Consider the following 17,007-nt stretch of genomic DNA (forward strand, 5'->3'; position numbering starts at 1 on the left):
CGGGGAGTCGCTCGCAGTGTGAGGTTACGGCGCTGCTGAAGCCGGTGTGTGGGACTGTTCGCCGCTGCTGGTGTCTGCGTGGTGTGAGGGTGGTGAGCTGTCTCTGTGTGGCTGTGGGTCTTTGTGCGTGAAGTAACAACATAAACAGTAAACTTACTACTAAAAGTAGTAAACGCAACATGCAGCTGACTCTAAAATAAGATGTAAGATTTACTTTTTTTTTGGTAGAAGGCTGCTTCTGCAGGTACCTGCTGCGTGTTTGTTGATGAGGGGTGTATTATGTGTATTTTTTTCGCGCCTTTTTGACAGTTCCTTATGGCCCCTCAGGGAGCAGCTGAGCTGTCCCCGTGTGCTGGCTCTGAGTCTTGATGTTTTGTGAGACTCTGAAATCTTGTCTGTTTCTAAAGTGTGCTTAAAAGCATTGTTTGTCAATGCAATTGCCACCGGTGCATTTTCCGGATACTTGCGTTATCTGCACTAATGCAACCTGAGAAACCTTTTAAGTAGGAGTCCCCACGTCTTCTGTGCATTCTTAACAGTATGTGCCTGCCGCTTTGTGACAGAGATAAGCTATTTCTCAAACCTGGTACAAGTTAATATAAAGTTAATTGTAATTCATTTACTTGAGGGTATCGCTATGCCCTAATTTCCTCCCTGTTATGTTTTACTGTAATTCCTGCCCTTCATAATGGTGGTAGAGAAATGTCATCAGAGGTAGCTTTTTTCAGAGAAAGTGTTTAATTGTTGAAAGCTGTTCAGTTATCTTTTTTTTTTTCATAAAAGCTCTGAAACATTTAATGGATAACACAGAAAAGATTGTTGGTGAGTCATTCAACTGTATGTATTTCCTGCCATGAAGTACAAATTAAAGCAGAATGGAGAATATTGCAATCAGAAATGCTGAAAACATGAACTTGTGCAGTCAAGTTTTGATTTCCTTTTTTCTTCCCTCCAGCTCTGCAGTAATACTAGGTAGAATGTGCTTAATATCACTGTGAACTTACCTGTTTATTACAATTTAGGTTTCTTCTTGTGACTAAAATCTTGTGCTATTGGCTCTGTTAAAATAACTGTCTCTGGGATTTTGAAAGGCAGTACTTCCTTTTGGGATCTGCCTGCATGTTGTCTTCGCAGGAAGGCCTTGTAATTTCAGGAAAGCAGAAGCAAGCATTCATATAAAGCTCTAAAATTATGTCAATCTAGAACTGGTGTATTTTTAGGAACCACTGCTTGTAGTTGGTAGGTATAGGTATTACCATAGAATGAAGAATCGGAGGCAAGAACATGCAGAAAACTTATACTGTGCCTTAAGGCAGGATCGAGGTGTGACTGGTCAATAATAGGGTTTTAAAGTAATGCTAGTTTGACTTTTTTGTTAGTGTCTTTAAAAGCTTATACATTAAGAATCAGTAAAAAGTTTCCTGGATTAGAGAGGAGATGGACTGCGACTCTTATGAGAAAAGCTCACCTCAGAGTGGGCAATGAAGTCCTGGTCCTGTTGAGAGCATCTGGTGTTGTACAAGTTGTGTCTGTGGATGACAGTGAGAACCTAGCGTATGCAAGAGGTGCCTCGACTTTGTCAGATGTGTTATCATGGGAGTTCTTGATGGCTAAATAAATCGAGATCTGACTACTCTTTTTTTTGCTAAATGATCTTGAACTTGTCTTTGGGACTGAACCACTGATGGTAAGGTGTAGGCTAGATGGCGATGTGCAATGTTTACTCTCTTGAAGATCCTGCCTGTAAGACCCTGCATAAAATGCTCATGATGGTTATCATGTTTGCATGTGCTAGCAGTTTCTGTGCCTGCTTGCTCCTTTTGTAGAGTTGAACCAAGGATAACAGTGGTCATAGATTTCCCTTTATTTTGAGCAAAGTGCTTTCCAAATGGAGGCAGGCTGAAGGACTAAGTCCTGCTGCATTAAAATGCACTAACCCTTGAGTTGGAAATGGCCTTGGAATGGTGGACTTCACAGAAAGCAGCCTGTAGGGTGGTTTGGGTGGAGCTGCCTTAAGGCTAAAGCTGAGGCGTGGAGAGCTGCCTGTCTGATGTGCACTGAGGATACAGCTGTTAATGTTAGTGTGAAACAGGGTCACAGTCCCCCATTTCTCTTTCAACCTGTTGTTAGGTGTCGGATACAGTGATGTTACATTGGAAATTTTTGTGGCACTTATGTAGTGTTTATGAAAATATATTTGTATTAATTAATGTATTTACTCATTCATGACGAAAGATCCATGTATTTGCACGTGCAGGATTTAACTGTCTAGTTTGGGGAATTAGTTAGCAATATTTATACAACTGTTAAATTTATTAACTATGTCCTTGTAGATATCTGTAAAACTACAGTTTTTTAAGAAAAAAACAATTATCTTTTTTGTTTAGGGTTGCACAGTGCTTAGGTTAATGAAACCTGGATGGTTAAACCATGAAGTTCATTGTCAGGGGTGATGTGGGTGCCAATGGTTTGCCTGTGTTAGAGCAGTGATTAGACAAAGTCAGGGCAAGAATATACCAAGGGCATTTTTTAAACACAAAACTTAAGATGTTTGGGGGCTACTTATAAGAGGAAGTTGGATAAATATAGCTGTATATTTGCCCTATTGCTGTCATTTTTTTCCTCAGCTTTATTATTAACCAGTGTTAGATACAGGAAATTGGGCTACTTGGGCCATTGGTCTGTCCTAGTACAGCTGTCCTTGTGTGCTGTAGTGGAGTTCCAGCATGCTTGGTGCATGCCAGAGGTATCTCTGGAACAAACAACTTCAGTTTATATCAAAGAATTAAATGTGCTGCTTTGTCAAAACTGACATGTCTTCTTTACATCTTTTAACTGAGGGAAAATGGTTGAGTGATGATGAAATAGATTTTTCGGTCTTTTCATTTGCTGTTAACACACTTCAGATATTTTAACTGGAATATTTCAATTGTCCTCAGACCCAAAGCTACGAAATATTTGGTAAATGTGAGGTAACGTCATTTGGAACTTGGTGTGGAGCGTCATCACTTGAAAATTGAACAGAAAAATTAATCTGCTTTAGATTAAAGTATTTAGTATATTGAGCATATGGCCAGCTTAACTTCACAGTGTTGTTTGTATCAGCAGGATGCTTTATTCAGCTTCAGAAGCCAAGATGTAGATTTACTTTGCCTGTGGTCCTTTGTATCTTTGCAAAGCACAATAAGTTCGTGCTTCCAGGGTTGTACAGTTCTTTTCAAGTGACTCTCTGGCCTTTTACATTCTCCTTACTAAAGCTGTAAATGGTTGAAATATCGCAGCCAGGAAGATCTGTCTCAAGGAATCTACTACGTGGTGTGGTGAAGAAGAGAAAGCTGGTAGGAGTTGTGCTAATATAGTGCTGCCTTTTACAAAATTACTGAAGGGAAAAATTCTGAACACCTTTCCCCCTTCCTCACCCTAAACTGCAGAAATTAAGTTTTCTTCTATTGAGATTGGCATAGTATGCATGTAGTCTAGTATGGATGTATTTTAGAAATGTACAGGCCAAGTTGATTTGTCATTTTGCCTTTTTTATGAGTATTGGGGATTGGTGACCATACTGTCTGGGTGAAAGCCTTATCCTGTGCATGTGGCAGTTCACTGTCCAGTATTATCTGTTTGCTTGAAGGTTTATAGTGGGTAGCTGAACTCCTTGAAATACTTTTCTTTGGGATAGGAGCTAAATTTCTGAAGTGCTGGGTGCTCTATCTTTTTGTCATGCCAAACTTTGTTTCGAGTATCTGGCAGTTTTCCTGCACAAAGCTTACTGCTGTAGCTAACAATGGTAACTTTATTTCATTTATATGTTGTTTATAATTCTTTAGAACAAATGTAATTTACTTCAAGATAGCTGCGTGACAGAGTTGGGTAACACAAATCCTGTCTGTTGATTATGGAAGTAGATTATTAATAGTTTTGTAAAGCAGTGCTGGCATATCTTTAAATATCAAGTGTTCTCTAGATGTGTGTGGTTGTTAGTTGAGTGCTTGTGGACATGTTAATCTTAAAATCATGAGAGTGTGTATATGTGTTTCATATCTGTGTGTGCAATGACAAGTCAAGCAAATTGTCTTATATGAGAAGCTAAACTATGCTTCTGGAGCAGCAAACTGAAATTTTTCTGCAGTGAGTAATAAAATGGTAGAGCCAAGAATTTCTTGAGGGCTTTGCTGTTAGCTTGCAACGACATTACAGCTTGTAGGACTATGCATTTTGTAAGACCAAAAAAACCCAACAGCCTTGCAGCACTGTCTGGGTTGAGGCTAAAGTGCGAAGGCTGAAATCAACTTTTGTTAATTTTTCAGGTCATCTCGTAATGGCAAAAAATGGAGCTGTCCATGTCATTGCTATGGAAGGATCTGATGATTTGTTTGTAGGCAATTGTAACAGCACGGGAGAGTCAGAAACAGATGATCGGGTTTTTCAGGTAAGGTATGAATTTCCTGCCTTTGTAGATGCTTCCGTTGCATCCTCTGTCGTGAATTTACAGTATGATGTTTTATCAATGTGCTTTTTCTTGCCTTCTATTTCCTGTATTACTATAGTAATAGATTGTGTCTTTTAAAAAAGTACAGAAGTTCCTTCCTTTGGATTCTTGTGCTATTCAGTTATGAACTGATGAATACCCAGAAGTTACATGTGATGGCAATCGTTAGTAATGATATTAATAGATCCTGTTATAGTGCAGAAAAAGTATGTTTTGTTAACAAAATCCTTTAATAAAAGAATACTCAATGGAGGAGGAGGAGTTCGGAACACCTGAAATTCACATCAAATTGCTTAGTGATTCTTATTCATCGCATTTGGTCAGGGACACAAGACATCTGTGTAGTTATGGGGAAGGGGAAGTCTTTAATGTATTTATTATCTAATATTGCCAGATAGTCCTAGTAAGAGAGATTTCTGTGCATGAATGTTCTTCTGCAGACTACTTCAGCTAACATAGAATACTATTCAGGTAGTGATTTAGTATTGTGCTTATGGTCTTTACTCAATGTATTTAACACAACTAATGCCATTTGTTTGTTTCTGCTTTTCTGGTGTAGTTTACAGTAGACAGTTTCAGCACAGAAGATCTATACCTGCAGAATTTTTGAGAAAGTTATTTGGCCCAGGTCTGACTTTTAACATAAAATTTAGAAACATTTTTCCCTACTCTTTGGATTTGCAGTTTACAAATTTTTGTAGCAGAAACATCAGAGTTATTTGTGTGATTGCTGCAAGAGATGCAACAAATTGCACACCTTGCATTGGCCAAATGACAGCCTGACATCTTATTTTACACAAGGGATGCCTATTTTCCATTATTTTCACATGTTTAATATTTGTATTTTCAGAATTTCAGCAAGACAGATATTTGTGCTTAAATATTTAAATTTAACAAAAATGGGACGTGCTGTAAGGACTTGATTCTGCAAGCTTGATGAATAAGCTCTGAGTACTTTTTTTTTGAGACTTGCAAAATCTGATTCTTGGACGTGGATTGGTGGGCTTGTGTTGCTTATGTTTCTTCTGTGGTAAAGAATTATGAAAGCATGTAGAGATTTTTGTCTTCATAGCTAAATGCATGTATCTAAAGGCCAAGTAGAATATCATCTAGGACTTCTTTCAAAGTCAAATGAAGTTGGTGGATGTTTTACAGTTTTGCTTTTGGTATGAGTTGTCTCAGTTTCTGGGTAGACTTGAGACATTTTACAGCAGTGAGTAGCTTTGGGAAACAGATTTTGGGCACAAGGGATTTTCTTTCCCCTTAGTAGAGAGTTTGTACTAAGCAGCAGAAATATGAATAGATTTTCAGCATTGAAATGGAAAACAAAAGTAGAACTGCTTGTGTTAGCTAGTAGCTTCTTGACCAGAGGGACAAGAGCTCCTTCTGAGCTGACAGCTTTGGTTTTTTTTTTTGTTTTAAATGTTCTGTTCTTCTTTCTTTCTTCTTTTTTTTTTAAAGAGAAATTGCTACTCAAGATTAAAGTACATTTTACTGGTTTTCCTCTGTGAAAGCATCTAACCTGCATGGATTCCAGGGATCTGTTGTTTGGACAGAGTGACTCTCCCTCAGCCTTGCCCATCTCAGTACGTCTCTTGGGCAGTTCTCCATCATTGGCTGTGCCTGCATGGCCACCCCAACTGCAGCCTCACTCCACAGAGGAGCTCTACCTGGCAGATCAAACCAGGCAGCCACTAGGAGGGCCCAGTGTGCAGATGGTGAGTGTCTGGAACAGGGGAGGTGGTGTCCTCATGCATGAGGGAGCTCTTCGAAGAACTCTTTTATGTGGTGCTTGTTTGTTGCAGCAAGAGCTGACTCAGACTTTAGCAACAAGGTGAAACTTTTCAGTGGTTCAATTCATGCTGCAGTTGCCCTTCCTCAGGTAGGCAAATCCTGTCTCCAGCCATTACTAATTTTATTAAACAGCAACATATGTCTTTTGTCATTATCAAGCCTGGATGGTGCTATGTGATGAGATCTCATACATTTACCACTACTCCTTTCCCCATATTCCCTGGATAAGTCTCTGTGGTTTCTGGGGGGATTGGAGCATTAGGAATAGGCTAACTTATTATGTCTCTTTTTTCTCTCCAACCTCCTCCCCCCCAATTAATTTGCTTAAAGCATCACTTTGTAATTCTTAACACTTATTTTATAAAAAGGTAATTCCCTCACCCAGAGGGTTTGGTTGCCATTTAAAGTGTAATAAATCAGGAACAAGATGATATTTTATGTTATTCTAGGTTTCATAATGTTGGGAACAAGTCCTTGGTAATTATGGGAAAATTTACCATAAGCAGTTGTTTAAGTTTTCCAGAATTCTAGGAGATTTAATTTACATTTTTTTAAAAGTCCTGTAGCTTTTCTTTTATCTGCTTTTGCATAAAATGCTACCCACAGAGGTCAGTTTCTTAGGAGTAAAGGTCAAAATTTTTACGTTGCAATTTATTCTGCTAGTTCATAAATGGGGTTACAGTGAATCAAACTATGAATGGCTTTCAGGTTTTTGATAGCTTTAATAATAGCATTGTAAGTTTCAAATAAATGTGTAATACATTGCAGAATACCTAAAGTTATTTTTTCCCTCTCCTTTAATCGATTAAAAGACTATTTTAAAAAGGGGAAAGTAATTTTAAGGAATTGACAATAAATAGGCAGTTTCCTTATTACATGAAATCAAGTTAATTTACAGGCCATAAATGCAACCAAAGTCTTTCCAGTTTTGCTTTATTAAGCAAACCCAGTCATGCTGTGTGATAATTGCCATACAAACTGGTGCGGTTCATGCTTTTTTGTGATTGCCTTACAGATGATTGTTGCCAGCCAGTCAGAAAATGGGCAGGTGCTGCATGTCATTCCTTCTGCCCAGCCAGGAATGGCCCAAGTGATTATTCCTCAAGGTCAACTTCTGGATGTGACCAGCACGCAGGGTGAGTTTAACTTGTAGGACTTGAGGGTGTGTGATCCTGTGACTAAGCATATCTCTTTTTAAGAGCCTTGTTTGTGTGTGTTTCCTTTCCTTAGTTGTAAGACAAAATTATATATTTACTGAATCTGCTTTCTGATTATGAATCTGGCACCTCACGCATGACGTTTTCTGTTGAACTTTGTTTGCCTTAAGAGCTATTATGCTTACTTTAGATGTGTGATGGATAAATGGAGTTATAAAGCACAAAGATGCTTCTTGCCTTATTTACCATTAATAAGGATATTTGTGCCAAGTCAGACAGCTGCACTATCAGTTTTAAATTTTTACAGTTTCCTCCTTTTTGAGTGAAGTAGTTAATTCATGTAATGCAGATAGAAGAATTGGTGTTCTTCTAGTCTGTTCCAGAGTCACTGGTCTTGATGCATCTTTGGCAAAGCCAGGAATGAAGTACCTAGGTAAAAATTCAGTTCCCAGTGAAGAAAATGATATGTAGCTTTCACTTCGTTGCTAATTTTTTTCCCTCAATGTGTTAACTGTCACATTTTAAGTACATGGTGAGATGCTAGAAGCATGAATTTCCTCTAGAAAAGGGACATACTGAAGTCTGAAAGTATTAATTATTTATCTGCAACCCTTGCTGAGTGGCAAAATGTTGTGTACTAGTTTGCCTTCACAGAATAAGGCCTGAGAACTGGATTGTCACATTTTGTTAAATGCCAAGGTTTTTTAAACTGTTGTTGCATTTTCTGTATAAAATTCGCAATCTGAGTGCTAGTTAAGTGCTCCTCTGGAATGAGAGCTCAAAGGTAAGACTAGAGCCATGGTACCAGGTAGACAGAAAAAAAGAGTTGGGATTCAAGTCATGATCCTGCCTTTTTCACTTACAAGTGGAATATGGTTTTGTGAACCTTGCATTGAAAGGCTTGGTTCTACCCTAATGTTCATCCTTCCCTCTTCACCTGCACTTGCAGGGTAAAACCACTGTTTGGTTACAGTGTAGTCTTAAATGACTTTAAGCTGACTGTGAGCCTTCAGTTGCTAAAGAACTGCTGCTACTTTTTTGTAGGCAATAGAGTGCAATGCTGAACAATACTTTTCTATTCCAATTTTTCAGCCTCTGTGTTTACAAATAGCACAATATTTGTTATATATAAGAGTATATATATGTTCTGCAACAGTGCTAGAGGGGTTTTTTTGGGTGTTTTTTTTGTGGTCGTCCCGTCCCCCCCCCGAAACTTACTGTGTAAAACATTCTGTATTTATTTGAACTTTAAAAGACAGTTATCGTGACTTGTCAGTGGTTTACTATGGAGATTAAAGAGGAAAGAGAATGGTCTGCCAACCTTTGAGTTTCAGTTGCCCTGAAGGTGGTGGTAATGCATGAAATGGCACAGGCTTCAGAGCAGACCTTAGTGTCTTAAGGACATGTACATAGAAGAAACCAGTGCTATGAGCTTTGAGCCAGAGTGGTGTTACTCTGAGGCACACACTTACAAATCTTCTGGGACAAGCTTTCTAGTGGAGTGTTTTCTGTACTGAGTCAATGGTTTATCATTCTCTTTTGGGATTGGAGAAGGAAGGTTCCATAACTGAAGGGCAAAAATCCCACAACTAAAGAGAGCTCCCTATTCTTTATGTTGAGACCAAAATATCAAATGTCTGCTTTCATGGTTTTTCATTGTGTTTTTGTTTAACCATACACACAGGCTTGAATCTAACAGTATTTTTTGGCTTGTGGATCGTTCCCTATTACCAAGAAAGCCTAAAAGATTTGTTCTAACAGCATGTCAGATTCAATTACAAGATGCCTATTTTTTCCTGCTTGTTTTTTTCCGAAGTACAAAGCAGTATCGTAATCTCCTTTTTCTTTATTTTAAAAGCAACCAGTGTGTGATTTGAAACTGAACAAAGCGGTTGTGCAATCCCAAATGGATTTGTGGAAATGTGAAGTGGAGTAATTTCTGGGTTCTTCTGATTATTTGCTTTGTTGTGCAAGGATTCATTAGCAGTAGCATGATTACCAAAGTTCTTGAGTACAAACAACCTTATCAAGTGTATCTTCATATATTTGCCTAGAGTTTGAGTGTAGATTCACAACTGTTAAACTACTTTATAATCTAGAAATCTAATGTCATATGTCAAAATGCTTGCTTTTTGCAAGTTACAAAGTTTATTCATAGCTTGTTGTTTCTCCATTCTGAGTTCGGTTATTAACCAGGAGACTTTTATTTTTGCAAAGATGTTTCAGAAGAGAAGTGTGGTGATGGGAACTTGCAGACTGTGGCAGTGGCTGCTGTAGCAGATAGTGCAAGCAGTTACATTCTACATCCACAGGCATCTCCCACCATACCAAAAAAACCAGCCACCAGGTGGGTCAAGAGTTAAAAGGATGAACAATAATTTTGATCGTTAGTACTGCCTCTTTTTTCTTGCAGTTTGTTTTTGCAATGGTTATCACAAAATTACTGTAGAATGGAAGTTATGAACCCTTAGTACTAGTGAATGCCGTGTAGATAACTGTGTTTGCAGGCAGCTTCTGTATGTGCCAGAGCAGTGGAAAAAGCAATTCAAGTACCTGTATTCCAGAGACAGCTGGATATATTCTGACCAGAGCAATAGGTGGGCATTTAAAGTAGCACAGTGCAAATTGAAATTACTGAAAACAGACACTGATTCTGCCAACCAAGAGTTGAAAGTAATCCAGTGAAGGAACTGCAGGGAAAGTTGAAGTTTGACGGACCAAAGTTTCTTGTACTAGTATATTAAAACCCATATAAAGCATCCTCTCACAAGAAGGGTTGATTGTAGAGATTAGTTTTTTTAGATAGTTTTCAATAGTTTGCATTAACAAGGAGTGCCAAATTTTTATTCTCTGGATGACTTACTTTCTTAGAATATAAGAAAGTAGCTGCTAATGCTGTGTTTCAGTGGAACATGTAGATAAGCAGATGGGTTAGATAGCACAATTTCTAAAGTTAAAATAGTTGTTAGGTTTTTCTTCTCTTTATCAACCTGATTATGTCCCTGTGCTAAGTGGTGTGTACTGTTTTAATTCCTAAATACTCTGGGATTCTTTTTTGCCTTAAAAAACCCCAAACAAACAACCAAAACCCAAACAAAACCAGCAAAACAAAACCAGTAACAAAATGAAAGAAGATGTTTGCTCTGTGGACCGCAGGCTGGCTTTGCATTGGTTTATACTCTTGAAATCAAGATGTAGAAGAGATTAGAATAATCTCACTACAGCACATATTATATATATTCAGAAAACATTTAAACTTAAGAGAAACTGTTTGTGAATGGGTTTTGTGAACACAGTCTGTGCATGTTAGAATAATAATCCTGGAAAGGAGACACATTTGTATGATGTGCTTGAGGTTTGGAATAATAAACGTTGAGTAAGCATTGTTTCTGCTCCAGGATTTAAGGAATAGAGAAACCAGATACTTACTCAAAATAGTTCTTGGAGCTGGTTTTCAGTTATTTAAAAATATACTTAAATGTGCAGCATTTAACAAGTGTTTGATGTTGGTTTTAATCTTTACCATTCTACCGTCAGTCTGCATAAGAAAATTACCAAGACAATCAAGTGGTCTGTTTCACCATGCTTTGTTTCCTGTTGTCAAGAAATGCTACTGAGAATATTGAATGCTCAGAGGTCTTCTTGAATGTAGAAAACTGTGTGGTTTTAAAATACTTGTATTTACTATGAATTATTTTAACAATTAAATAGAATATGGGGAAAATTAATCCCAGGTTTTTAAGGCAAGTTGATACAATATCTATAGTTTTATCGTATGCCGTAGGGTTATACATAATGCACTGATTTGTTATGTTACCTGTAGTATAGATGAAATTGTCTGTATGATGTCTACTGTATTTTTTTATTTTTCAGGGTAGTGGAAGATCCTTTCTTCATCCCTCTCCAGCCATTGCTGTCAAATACGCCTGCATGGGCACGCCGTCTCAGGAACTGCGAGGTGGGCTGCGAAGAATTCTGACTTGATGTTTTATCATCTAGATCTAAGATATTGATCCTATTCCTTGGAAGGAATAATGTTCATAGTTGTGAAAGTGGTGATCCAGCTTCCTGGTATTATAAAATAGTGCTGGTACTAGCTGGTACTACTCGCACATTTAAACGCATAAAATGCTATGGAATCCCTTCCTATTTTGGGAAAGCTAGAATAACTGACCATCAACAGCTCCTGAAGCAAAAAATGTGCTTCTGAAATATCAATGCCATACAGCGCTGGGAAAAGCCATTCTGTGCCATGTTAGAGTTCACTCTTGAGCTACGGTGCAAGCTCTGCTGCCTTCTGCTGAACAAACTGGTTTTTGTTGCCCTTTGTGATCCATTGATTAAAGAATAAAATTGCTTTTGTATGGCCTAAGTCTGCAACTCTTTGTATTACTTTGTGTTGTCACTTAAAAATCACAATTTGTGTGGCTTGCCAGGGTCAAGTCTGAGATTTACCAGAGCACATTAATGCCAGTGTTTTACTAAGGATTTCTATTTTAGATATTCTCACAGATTTTATTTTTTTTTAACCAGCATGGTTACCTGTGCTTGTTTTCTCCTTTGTTAAAAAACGCTCTGTCTTTATTCCCTGTGATGGCTTTTGACCTAAACAGAACTTTCTCTTTATTTGCATATTGTTAGATGTCTGCAGAACTGTCCTGATGACTGGGGTGATATCAACAGCTAGAATGCATCATAAATCTCTTGAAAGGAAGGGAGGGGAGATGGGAAGATTCTTGTGAGATCATCTTCCTCCTGCTAACAAATTCTTCCTAATACATGTTTATTTTACTTTCTCATAATACTGTTTTAAAGGAAAACTCATATTCTCTCTAGCTGGCTCACCTCTTTAGATATCCCTTGCTCTTGAGGTTTTCCTGTTGGTTTGGCCACTGATAATTGGAAATTGCAGTTGCAAGGACTTAGAAATTTTATTTCTTTCTGTATCCACTAAGAAATATTTTTTAAATTAAGTAAATACATTAATCTGTTCCTCTTCATTATATGCCTTTTATTTCATACAAATGGTACTGTCCACTATTACATCCACTTAAACATTTAGAGGTCAGAAAATCAGTAACACAAATTCTTCCATGGTGGAGATACTGTTTTCACAGAACGACTCGTTTAAATCAAATGTCCAGTCAGTTGTTGAAGCCCAGTAAGATGTATAGCCCTTATTACTGTGTTTTTAGCACTATGTGGACATACTTTCGTATCTTAACTTTTATTTATCTTAACATTATCTGAAGCATTTCTTATTGGTTCCTTTTTATAGGAGGACTTGTATTATGGTTTGCTTGGTCTACCTGAGTCTAAAAGAAGTTTCACCTATTTTTAAAATTCACATCAGCAGCTGCATTTATACAAAAGTTCTCATTTTTAAAGAAGAATAAATCAAAATATTGTCAGTTTGAATGTCTTCTGTGGATAGAAACATATGCCTCTGCTGTTCAGCAGAGCTATTGCCTGTATGCATTCATCTTCCCTGTTCCTTCAAACAAAAAAATGTTGCTGTTCTCCCTGCAGAATCAGCTTGTCCAAGGAGGAATAACCCAAATTCCCTTCCTCCTTGTGTGTTACCAGCAAAGCTGCTGTGCTGAGATTGTCAGTTACACAATGTAAATCCACTGAGGCCTTCTAAGATGCACGTGCCTTTTCATGGGCACAGACAAGACAGTGGGATTTTGAGGTGCCATTTATCTTTAAGGTGTGACTGTCTTGCAAAATCTTTTATACTAGTAAGAGGACTGAAGAGTCCGACTGGAATTTGGATATCTAGCAGAGGTGCAGATAAATACAGCAACGCACAATTCCACTCTTTCAGTCACTTGCCAGAATGGAAACAAAGTTAAACAGCATGGAGGTCTGTGTGAATTTCACAGGAGATGCCAGCAGGTGAAGCCAGGTCATATCCTGGGTCCGTGCTGTGATTGCATATTCCAGGGAGCTGGCCAGGACTGAACTCCAAAGGGCAATGACTGCTTTGGCAGTTGGTACTGCATGCCAACACAGAACAGGAAAAGCTGCAGCTGTTCAAAATTAGCAGTAAGCTCTGTGTTTGATGTGGATTCCCTGACTGCCTTGAAATGTTCAGCTTGCACTTGCTGTGCCTAGACAGTGTAATGCCTCTGGTATCCTGCTGCTGATAGTTCACTCAGGGCAAACTGCAGCCTTGATGTGTGTACTTCAGTGTAAGCTTTTCTGCACCCTTGCTGAGATGAGGCCAGAGGGAGACAAGGATTTGCTTCTTTTTTTGGCTTGAAGCTTGGCTGAAGTTAAAGGGTTGGAGAGTATCTGATTACTTCCAGGAAATTACATTGTTAATAAATGTTGATTAAAAAAAAAGAAGCTATTTTCTATAACCTACTTAGTTTTCAGTGGTCTGATCAGAATGCATTTCCAGTGTGTATCAACATACTGAATTAAGAGTACAATTAAAAACTGCATTAATTAATCAACTGTACAAAGCAAAGTTCATTTGTTAGTGTGGATCAGATTGGACCATTTGTTACTGCTTGGGAAGTTCCTGGAGAGCAGCGATCCTATGTGCTGTATGACTTTCTTTTCCTCCTCTTCCCCTCCCACCAATTTTGGAAAAATGATCTATCTTGTGGAGAAGTAAAGCTGGTAAGCCCAGGGCTTTAATGGCTATCACTACCTTTCTAGCACAACAGTTCTATCAGTCTTTTTTAATCTCCCTAAAATAAGGTAAATGACCTATTTATAGTGTCAGGCGTAAAATACGGAAAGAAAAATGCTGCTCACACCATATTCCCTGTGTGGAATGGTAATCCTTCTTGCGAAAGAGGGCATCCCAGTTTCTTTAAAGAAGGTACTTCTGTTACTTCTCAGGCAACTTTGCTTCTCCTGGATTTTTCAGATCAAGTTCTGGACAGAAATGTGTAATTTCTGGCTGAATAATTACCAGCTTCTCTTCCTTACCACAGCTGTGTGAGTGCAGCTGATGTAGACTTTCTCAACTGCTGGAGCAGTGTGCTTGCAGTGCACTGAGCTGCTGAAGTCTAAGCAGCTGGTATCTCAGAAAGACTCATGCAGCTGGTGCATATGTAACCCTGTGCTTTTCGTCTTGTGCTAGCAGCAGCACTGTGCTGGCCCAGTCCATTCACAAGGTGTCTGTTTGTTCTTTGTTGACTTTGGGTCTTGCTAACCACAGACATTTTGTTTTTCTTTGGTTATTATGAGGCAGGTTTTATGCAGTTGTCACTGAAGTGTTTGTGAGATAACAGTCTTGGAGAGACACTGTTGCTGATTTTGTAGTCAGTATTATTTAAACATGTGGCTGCTCTGTCACTGGAGGCAGCAAAATAGATCCATCAGACATTAATACTCATTTGCCATGTGTTTGCCTCTCAGATATGCTGTAAGGCTGAGCTGGCAAACTACTCTGGGTGTTACTTCCAGCTGCTTGATCAACCTGAACCTGAGTTGCGTATGAACAGAAGCAAGCATGGTGTTCTGAATTTGGATGGAAAGCTCTTCTCTGTCCCAGAGCTTTCACTGCTTTGCTGTCTGGTCCTGGTACACCAGTGCTGAACCAGCTGTGATGGCACTGAGTAGCTGAACAGCTGCCACAGGGGATGTTGCAAAGTCAACAGTTGTTTGGGGTTTCTTTGGGGTTTTTTTTGTTTGTCTGTTTTTAAATTTGAGTCAGGTTAGATAGTTTTTCTGCAGTTGCCCTGAGCTTAGTAGAGTTCATTGAAACCGTCATCAGTTTGCACCTGGCAGATCTGGTATGTTATGTTTCTGTGTTATGTTGAGTGTCAAGAATGCCTTGAAGACTGGGAGGGGTTTTCTGTGAGACATTCAATTCAACTCAAGGTTAATGCACTAAAAGGATGAGGTGGTTACTGGTGGTACTGGCAGGTGTATTCTGCTCCAGCTCAGTGCAGCGTGTGCGTGTTGAAGCAGATGCATAGACAACTTTTAATGCTTCAGAGATTTTCTGTGGGAGCCAAGTGAAAATGTTTGTCTAAGACAAATCTGTCTAGGAGGTGACTGCAACTGAAGTGTATGTCTGGAGAAACAAAAGGAGTGAAGTTGTCCTATGGAAATCAGAGTTGGCAGTAACTATTATATTTTCAGGGGTTCTTGGTGTCCTTAGAATCTTGGAGGACTCATGAACTCCTGACTTCAGAGGGACTGCTCTGGTATTAGATCCTATGGTAAATCTATTTGTGAGGATATTAGTGTGGGGAAAAAACCCATGAAATGCCAAAAATCTGAACCTGTGTCCTCCCTTGCCAGAGTCCCTGACTGCTTTTATTTTCTTGTGTAATGTTCAGCAGTCAGCTCAGTGAATAATACTATTATTTCACCTCCTTTCCATGCAGAAAATTGGGGACTCGTACCGCGGCTATTGCATGAGCGAGACAGAATTAGAGTGTGTTCTAACGCTACACAAGCAGCAAACACAAAGTGTGTGGGGGACACGCCAGTCTCCAAGCCCAGCCAAACCTGCCACACGGTTGATGTGGAAATCTCAGTATGTCCCATATGATGGGATCCCCTTTGTCAATGCAGGTAACTAACTTCTATTTTAGTAACTACTTTCAAAATTTCAACCTCAGTTGCCAACTGCCCATAAAGAAGGATCTTTATGGTGTTCCTTACTGTTGATAAAGTCAAGGCGCAAACATTAAAAAAAGAAGCAGCTTGGGCACCTCTGTGACACAGCCTGAATGAGCTTGTTTCCTGAAACCACAGGCATGTTTGTTGTGATTGTTTGGTTGTGATTATTTCCTTTTGTTCTTTTTTCCAAAATGCATATAGAGAGGTCTTTAGTTTCTTGTGACATCTACCTGATGAGTTGCCCCACAGTAAAATATTTAGAACAAAACCACACATAGGTTATTTTTTTTTCTGTGAAGTGTTGTAGACTAATAGAGACTCATTCTTAAGCGGTAACATTTTTTCTTTGTTCAGACATCCAAACAGGCATTATGTGTATTTCTAACATATTATCTTTCAAATTGTTCTTTAGAAATAAATCAGTTAAGTACCATTTGATGGGGGTTCTTGTGACGAGATCGTTAGATGGAGGCTCCATCTGCTCTATCAGTATAGGAAAGTTCTCATAAGGGTAAGAGCTTGTTTGAGTATTCTTGGAGATCCTTTGAAGAGTTTGTTCCACAGGACCCCATAAACTATTTAAATAGCACCCTTTAAAAAAATTAAATGCATTATAAAAAGCAAAATAAACATCACCATATATCTTGGAAGACAGAATTATTTTTAAATGAAAGTGCAGACTTCACAGATTGGTAATTACATATTTAGCTCATGCAATGCATATGTTGAATTACTGAGAGTTCATTCAGATATGAAATTAACAGGTTTTAATTGTTACATAGAGATAATGAATGGCTGGCATGTAGGTTATTTGCTTGGTTTTTCTTTTCGTTAAAGTAGCTGAAAAAGTGGCATGTTAGCACCAGTTTTAAAGCTTCAGCCGTAACTGTGAGGTGTAAGAAAGCTAAGAACAAAGCCAAAACAACTTGCACTTTTTTTTTTTCCCAAAATGCATATAGAGAGGTCTTTAGTTTC

General features: G+C 38.5%; 1 protein-coding gene across 1 annotated transcript; it reads left to right on the forward strand.

Moving 5' to 3' along the window:
* The first annotated feature begins 1,703 nt into the window (after positions 1–1,703).
* Positions 1,704–15,992, forward strand: LOC104540873 (calcium-responsive transcription factor-like). Its single transcript, XM_010184787.1, has 7 exons — positions 1,704–1,743; positions 4,308–4,429; positions 6,004–6,207; positions 7,299–7,419; positions 9,658–9,787; positions 11,314–11,398; positions 15,795–15,992. Exons 1-7 carry the CDS (start codon positions 1,704–1,706, stop codon positions 15,990–15,992), a joined length of 900 nt encoding a protein of 299 aa, XP_010183089.1.
* Positions 15,993–17,007: the final 1,015 nt, after the last annotated feature.

Source organism: Mesitornis unicolor, unplaced genomic scaffold, assembly GCF_000695765.1.
Source record: "Mesitornis unicolor isolate BGI_N332 unplaced genomic scaffold, ASM69576v1 scaffold30125, whole genome shotgun sequence".
In the NCBI taxonomy this organism is placed as follows: domain Eukaryota; kingdom Metazoa; phylum Chordata; class Aves; order Mesitornithiformes; family Mesitornithidae; genus Mesitornis; species Mesitornis unicolor.

What these genes read in the sequence shown, in the direction of transcription:
- LOC104540873 (XM_010184787.1), top strand. Translation starts at nt 1,704, where the DNA reads ATGGCGATGTGCAATGTTTACTCTCTTGAAGATCCTGCCT. An exon ending in CAGATGATCGGGTTTTTCAG is followed by an intron (nt 4,430 to 6,003) that starts GTAAGGTATGAA and finishes CCTCTGTGAAAG; the next exon opens with CATCTAACCTGCATGGATTC. An exon ending in GCCGTCTCAGGAACTGCGAG is followed by an intron (nt 11,399 to 15,794) that starts GTGGGCTGCGAA and finishes CTTTCCATGCAG; the next exon opens with AAAATTGGGGACTCGTACCG.